The sequence below is a fragment of the Amblyraja radiata genome, chromosome 20, assembly GCF_010909765.2.
Source record: "Amblyraja radiata isolate CabotCenter1 chromosome 20, sAmbRad1.1.pri, whole genome shotgun sequence".
NCBI classification, from domain to species: Eukaryota; Metazoa; Chordata; class Chondrichthyes; order Rajiformes; family Rajidae; genus Amblyraja; species Amblyraja radiata.
In genome coordinates this window covers 1355835-1363910 of record NC_045975.1, presented here as the reverse complement: position 1 = coordinate 1363910, position 8076 = coordinate 1355835, and the positions used below count along the sequence as shown (strand labels likewise).

At 41.5% G+C, this 8076-nt stretch overlaps 1 protein-coding gene across 1 annotated transcript in view; it reads left to right on the top strand.

The window, feature by feature from the left end:
• The first annotated feature begins 373 nt into the window (after positions 1–373).
• Positions 374–8076, top strand: part of lgr4 (leucine rich repeat containing G protein-coupled receptor 4) — an 84599-nt gene continuing 76896 nt past the window's right edge. The window contains exon 1 of the mRNA XM_033038622.1: positions 374–812. Coding sequence (XP_032894513.1) covers positions 583–812 — 230 coding nt within the window. The 5' untranslated portion in view covers positions 374–582. The remainder of the gene's footprint in view (positions 813–8076) is intronic.

Genomic DNA, 8076 nt, shown 5'->3' with positions numbered 1-8076 from the left:
CACCTCAGAGCTGCAGGGAGGTGAATGGGGCGGGAACAGCGGGGGGGGGGGGGCTGCGCCGTCACTCAGGTGTAATCCCGCCCCCTCTCTGACGGGACATCCAATGGAGATGGGAGAGGGGCGGGATCAACGCTCTGATTGGCGAGCCGGGCTGTTACACAGGCGTGGACCCCGCCCCCTGGCCAATAGGACAGCATGAGGGGCGGGATAAGAACTGTCATTGGCGAACCCGGCCATCAGTCAGAGACTACTCCCTCCTCCGCGGACTGGTGGGACAGCCAATGGGGACGGGGGAGGGGCAGGACGAGCGGCACCATTGGCGGGCCGGGCCGTCACTCACGCGTTGACCCCGCCCCCCAGGCCGGCCGGCGGCGTAACCAATGGCGACGGGAGAGGGGCGGTCGACTGCTTGGCGGGGCCGCGCGTCAGCTGTTTACCGAGCGGCAGCCGAGGTGGAGGTGGAGCTCGGTCGGTGTGAGGGGAGAAGAAGAAGCGTCTTTGACCTCCTCAGTCGGTCAGCCTCTGTGCGTCGTTAACCTTCGCCTCAGCCCCGTCCGTCCGACGGCCGGTCGGTCGGGCTCCATGTGCCGGCGGTGTGCACGGTGGCAGCGGCCGGGAGCGGGAGCGGCTCCGGGTAGTCGCCTCCTCCTCCAGCTGCTGCTGCTGCTGTGGGCCGGCTGGAGCGGCGGGCTGGCCGAGAACGTGGCGGATCCGTGCCCCGCCGTCTGCCTGTGCCGGAGCGAGCGGGTGGACTGCTCCGGCCGAGGGCTGGCCGCCGTCCCGCAAGGCCTCGGCATCCTCACCTTCTTTCTGTAAGTACCGCCGCCGCGGGACTGTCACCCACCCGGCTCCTCCACACCGGTCCCTTATATTGTCCGTCAAGTGTCTCAAACACCAAGCCCACGAATGATTGTGACCACCAACCTTCCTTCATGCAAGCAATTTCTACCTGTGAGGGAATAAATATGCATCACTTATTGTGTGTTGGAAGTGTTTAAACCCTCCCCAAACAAATATATTTGAATTTCTACCTTACAATACATGCAAGGGAATAAAAATCCACTACTTATTGTGCGTTGGAAGTGTTTTTAAACCCACCCTCCCAAAAATAATCTCTCTGAATTCCTATCTTGCAATACCGGGGAGGGAATAAAAATCTGCTTTTTGCCTAAACCTAATGCATATTTAATATTGCGTGTTGGAAGTGTTTAAAACTTCCCCAAAATAATCTATGGTTTGAATTTCTACCTTGCAATACCTGGGAGAGAATATACATTTATAGCGAAGAACAACCCTAATTTATGCTTATTACATGTTGGAGGTGTTTAACCCCCCAAAGATCTGTTGTTTGATTTTCTACCTTGCAATAATTGGGAGGAAATTAAAATCTATTACTTATTGCAAAGAACCCTAATCCAAACATAATGCTTATTGCGTGTTGGAAGTATTTAACCCCCCCCCCCCCAACAAAAGACCCTGTGGTTTGAATACAGTGCCCAATGTAATTTGTTTTGGAAAATATGTATAACCATAAGTTACAGCTTTTACAATGGAAGTTGGCATGGAAATATTTTTGGCAAATCACCGTCACTTTTTAATTACTTGCCACAATAGATGTGTGTGCCGGATTTGACGTTGAATATGCAATTTGCAATTAAATTGGTTCAAATCAATTTGCATCTTTGTTTCATGTTGCAATTCGCAAAGTGGTTAGATACTTGTTCTAAGTTACCATGTGTAGGCTCTAAGATGTAAACAGATTTTTACGTAAGAGCCTGCTGTATACGATCGTTATTTTTAAAATCTCTTTCTTACCAACAATCAGTTCTCACCTAAGAAGTTTGTGTTAAAGAATTTTGCTATTCCAAGGCTTCGGTTGTGTTGTGTGTTTTGGATTTAGCATTGCAGTCCTTGGGACCACACAAATTTTAACCTGCTGAATGCCGCTTCTGTTTTTGTCGGAGTTGGACGTTTGATGTCAGGAAGAAACTTATCAGAAATAGCTTTGTTAGAGAAAATTCTCAAGTGGCAATTGAAGTTGCGAAGTTTTAAAAATGTCTGTCATATGGTTACATTTTGTAAAATTAGTTGCAATGACTTTTGTGTAATAACAACTTGACCAGTAATTAAATGCTGGCAGCTCGACGTGTGTTGTTCTGTCCGCACATGTGAGGCTCAGCCCCCTTTCAGAACCCCCCACCTCCAAAGACAGCCATGTATATGGGCAATTTAACTCCGGTTACCCAGCCACATTACTGCTGAATATTGCCTACATGTTGACACAATGCATTTACAAATCAGAGCAGCATAATTACATATTCAAATTTTTTTTGGTCTGGAATAGATTAAAAGTGCAGTAGCCGAACACCCTTATTTTTAGTTTGTGACTTTCATGTAAGAAGTAAAGCCAATCACTTCCACGTTGCATTAATTATTTATATTTTTTGGTAAGGATTAATTTCAGGAGGAGCTGGCTGTTTGTGATTCTCGTGCTTCATATTTTATTGTTGTCCTGATTCTTGCCAAGTCTGGAAAGCCTAGACAGTGGGTGGAGGGGCATTGGAGTCTCCAACTTGAAGATGCAATTTGCATGTCCCAAAAATGGCTTCCACTGTATTGGCTATTTTCTGTACATCCAGAATAAGTGCAAGGAAATGTATTGCTTGCAAAAGCATAAAAAAACACTCAATTATTTTGTTAATACCCAATGTCATACTTCTAAATAATTCAGTGCATCCCCTGAAGATTTTTTTATAAAGATAATGAGCTTTCTTTTTATAACAATTAATTTGAAAGCTTACCTCGTCAGAAATTCTGCAGTTGGACTTAAAAGAAAATTTGTTTTCAATGGAACCTGAAGTTGTCCTGAGTTGAAAGGACTTGTTCCAAAGACATGAGTCTTACTTTTAAAAATAAAAGTAGTCATAATTGGAGATATCTATAATCCTTAATGTTGACTTCTCAGTACACAAGAAAGGTTTAAAACATGAGCAGTTGAAAGTTACCCAGGCACTCCTGGTAATCAACAGGCAGTAACTTGACCATATGCCTTCTATGCAATTGCAAGCATGCATTCTGACAATTTTGTGTGACCTATCATATTGTATTAAAATCCTATTAGTGTTGGATGTTTCCAAACACATTTAATTGAGAATTACAGGAAAATAACTTTCAGCACACTGTTTTGTACAGAAACAGTTTTAAGCTGATAGTTGTTGGATGTTTGTCAGTTAGAAACAGGTACTGTGTGTTTTTTACGTGTTTTAATGAAAATTTCATTTCTGATGTATGTAGAAAATAATCACATTGTGAAAGGAATATAGTGCAAGAGGACTTGCTGCAACAGAAATACTGCCAATACAATGCAAAGGTTATGCTTTCTTCCAAATGAAGTGCTTTTCAAAAATGTTCCCTCAAAAATTCCAAGGACTTTGCATGGACCTTGTTAGTATTGATTGTTTTTTGGGGGGATTTTAGTAGAAAGAGGACTGGTGTAATTAAATACTCGTGTCAAGAAAGGCATTAAGTGGCTGAAAATAAGTACCATAAATGTTTGGCAATAAAAAAATAATTGATTGGACCAGGAAGGCTGTTAATATTCCACTGATCTCTGGTCAATCAGTAATGCAGCATTTATAAAGCCGCAAATTGTTTTGGCGTCATTGTTTCTAGAGTAACTGCCTGGAGCCTTGTATATTCAAGGATTATTGCTACTTGCTCTAATTAATAGTTACTGACATGCTTAACGTGCATCATGTGGGATATTAATTTTAAAATGCAGTTATTACTTACAGATAAATATTATTGTCTGAAAAGAAGCTTATTAGAATGCGCAGTAAGAAAAGTATTGAGGAAGCATTTTAAACTTCTGGTATTTTGTCATTAATGTTCTATTATTTTAGTTAATATTTTGACAAAATAATAAGTTTTCAGCAGGAAACAGATCAGCTTAGTCTAAATTCAATAAATCTGATAAATGAATTTAGCCGATGCCATTTGTGTATTACCGGTGTCTAAATTCATTTATCAGATTTATTGGATAACCCATTTTGTTTCCCTTTAAATTATGTTACAATTTGTCGTAAGTAATTAATGATTTGTAAACAAATGCTCTCAAGTATTGGCTTATCTTGTGTTGAAACTTCATAATTCAAAATAATCCTCCTAAAGAAGATAACTTTATAAAGGCAAGCATGGTTAATGATTATATATTGCATTCTTGTATTAGTGTAGTCCAACAATATTGTATGAAGGGAGAATTAAATTTGGTCAATACTTTCCAATATCGATTTGCACCTGGTAGCCATTAATTGGGGTAGTTTGTGGTTTGCATATATTTACATTGTTGACAAGTTAAACATTGTTAACAAAACAAAATTTGTGTTTCTGTCATTACTTTTACAGATAAGATGCTAGAAGTACTAATAAGTGAGCTAGTTTTTCAATGTATTGATCTGATGAAGACTGAAGACATTTCTAGGTTTATTCAAGGATTAAATTCTTTTATTTTAAATGACAAGAATGCAGGTGTATTCGTTTTAACTGGAACAATACATAAAATTGCCTTAAAATATATTTTCCATAATATTTTCCCTGTATTGTCTTATCAATTTTGATTGCAGTTTTATTAAAATTTAGCATACCTGAGCAATCTTGCATTTCTTGCTTAAAGTGTTTTCCGTATGTGTTATATTAGTTAATTCATTCGTTCATTAATTACAGATTTGTAAAACTTTTAGCTAGGTCACATTTGGTGTACAGTTTTGTTCTGCCGAAGAACAATGGAGGCTTGTGAGGATGTTTGTCAGAATGCTGCTTGGAACTGGGGGTATAATGTGAGGTTGGACAAACCTGGGTTGCATTTTCTGAAGTTTTTCTGAGGCTGAGGGGAGTTCTGATAGAACTATATAAAATGATGAGAGGCACAGATGGGATAAATGGTTAAACCTTTTTCTCCAGCTGAAAATATCAGGCTGGTGGGCACAATTCCGTGTGGCAACATTTAAAAAAGGTGTGTGGGACAATTTTTGTTTACACTGAGTGGTGGCTGCCTGGTACATGCTGCCAGTGGCTTTGGAAGCAGTTACGATAGCGGTGTTCGAGGCATTTAGATATGGATATGGAGGGGTATGGATCAAATTCGGGCAGAGGAGATAAATGTTTATCTTGGCATCATGATTTGGTATAGACTTTGTTGTCTGAAGGACCTGTTCCTGCCCTGTTCTATGTTTGTTCTTGTGCTGCCAGTAAGCCCAGAACTTGGTGTCCATCGCCAGCCATGTGCTGTTCTGCCACTGTAGTTGGCTGCTTTGAACAGAAGGTTGTTGGTGTAGATCAGGGGTCGGCAACCTACGGCCCCTGGGCCAAATGCGGCCCGTAACCCAAAATCATTCAGCCCGCAGGTGTATTTTTTTTCCGTAATCGTCCGGTCCGCAGACTTCCTTCATTTCCGGTACCCCTCGGGACGGAGGCCGCGACGCCCAGGCGCGGTGACACAAGGAGGTATCCGCTGGCGGCCGCAATGGCAGAGCCGCCAAGCGCCAAGTACTGGTTGTACCGCATCCTGCGCAAAGACAAGGGCACGGTTGCGCACCTTCTGTGTCTGCGCTTCACTGTAGGGATCGGGGTTGTCAATAGGCCGTGGACGAGTGAGTATGCATATTTGAGCCACCGCCTTCAGGACAGAGCCAAGGCAATGGTCCGTAGGTACGCCATGTTCGTGAGCGCCCAAAACTAGGGGCCAGTGCTCCGGGTGGCGTCCTCGAAGGGGCGGGATCTATGTGAACACGTGATTTGATGCTTGCCATCCGGGGCGGGATCCATGTGTACACGTGATAGATGTGGTCTGCCATCTGCTCACAGGCGTGGCCTGGCCCCTATGCAGAACATGGTTGCCGACCCCTGGTGTAGATTGTTAGTGTATTGATAGTGTTCCATAATGTTTTGATCTGCTGACAGAATAAATAGTACTATGTGTCCTCATTGGGCTGATGTACAAGGCATGAAGGTAATGCTCCTTCTAGATTTTATTATGTCTTCTTTTGGGTGAATTTTCTATTTAAATTGTTACTGTATCCACGAGCTCATGAAAATGGGTGCAGTGGATCTATTGATCTGAATGTTTTTTCAACTAGTCTTCTGTCTGTAGCTTCTTGCTGAAGTATAATGTCATCTGTTGTTGCTGCTCTCTGGTAATAGATTCAAGTGCCACATGTGAACTGCGTACTTGCAGGCTGCTCCAATCTGGGGGAAATATTGCATTGAAGTGGAGCCTTGCCAATACTTGTCTGATGTCCACACATAACTACCATCCCTTACAAAATTACCGCAGAGTAAGCCCTGGCTAACTAATTTTATTTTTTCCCATCCCAGGGGCAGGCTCCATTTTTTTTTTGAAGGAGGGTTTCGGCCGGAAGCGTCGCCTATTTCCTTCGCTCCATAGATGCTGCTGCACCCGCTGAGTTTCTCCAGCATTTTTGTGTATCTTCCATTTTTTTTTGGTGCCATTTCCACCATTCTGGTGATGAGTAAATTTGGAACAGATTGGAATTTTACTTGTATAACCCAATGCAATAAATTCCAATATATTTTGAGTTTGTCAAAGAATGTACTTGTTTGAATCAAGTTTTACAAACTAGGGATATTAGATTCCAGTTTTATGGTATGGGTGTAGGCCTTTAGACTCGACTATAATTACATGGCTTTAAACTGACTGGCATTGAATAATGAAGATTGAAAGTCCTGAAATGAATGTGAAATGTAAATAATGTCATTCTTTTCATTTTGTTGTTTGTGCTAGAATTGTTAGCTAGCTTAAAATGGTTATTTGCCAGCAGGTCATGACAGTAAAGCAGTTGGACATCTTTAAACTAAAATTAATTAGGTAAACAGTTAGCTTAAAATATTGGTCACGGGTGAGCTTACTGAACCAATATGACAATAAAATATAACAATGTCCATGATGTGACACAGTGATGAACTATGTATATAACCACTTTTTACATTTTCAAATTAAAACTCCTACATTGCATGTAGGAATTATCTGCATTTTGGTAAAAACCTTTAAATTTGATAACTCTTCTTCAATGTGCTTTTTGAGGAATGACCTTTCTGTCCTGAGCATCCTCCATTGTCAGAGTGAGACCCAGCGCAAATTGGAGGAACAGCACCTCATAGTTTGCTTGGGTAGTTTGCACCCCAGCAATATGAACATTGACTTATCTAACTTCAGATAGCCCTTGCTTTCCCTCTTCATCTTCTCCCCTTCCCAGTTCTCCCAGTAGTCTTACTGTCTCGGACTACATTCTATCTTTGTTCCGCCCACTCCCCTGACATCAGTCTGAAGAAGGGTCTCGACCCGAAACATCACCCATTCCTTCTCTCCAGAGATGCTGCCTGACCCGCTGAGTTACTCCAGCATTTTGTGTCTACCCTGAACTATGAATGTTGACGTTGATTTAAAAATGTTCACCAACTGTCACACTGGGCCATAGCTGTAAATTGTAAAAAGTGGAAGTTGTACATAATATCTATTTATTTGTATAAGCAGTCAAGTATTTTGTTGCAGTGGTGTATAATTTAATTTCACAGCAGTTAGAATTTAGTCAAATGTTTCCCTCACTGAAGTTGTAAAGACTGCTGTGAATAAAGTGAGCCTTGTAATAGAGCAGCTGATTGGCATTTGTAGCTCAAACTATTGTATGTGGAAAAGATACCTGTGTGATTTTTCTTTTCGGATTGGTTTGCTTTTAAAAAGTGAACACACATGATGTATAAAACTGATGTGACACACCTGGAATGTGCTGGCAAAAAGGGTGGGTAAAGTTGATTTGCTAGTAATTTGGAAATAAGAATTCTATAAATATTGAACAGAGAAGATAATTGAAGCGCTGTGGCAAGAAGGGCAGGGCATTATTTCAATTGATCTTTTAAAACCAGCTTGCTCAGAAACCAAAGGCGGAATCACTGGTTCCTAAACTGTACTTCTGAATGATCTCTCAAAATTAATCTGTTTTTATTAGACAGTGACACTGGTAGCAGTTGATAGTAATCTGCACAATTGTATTTTTATTGCTG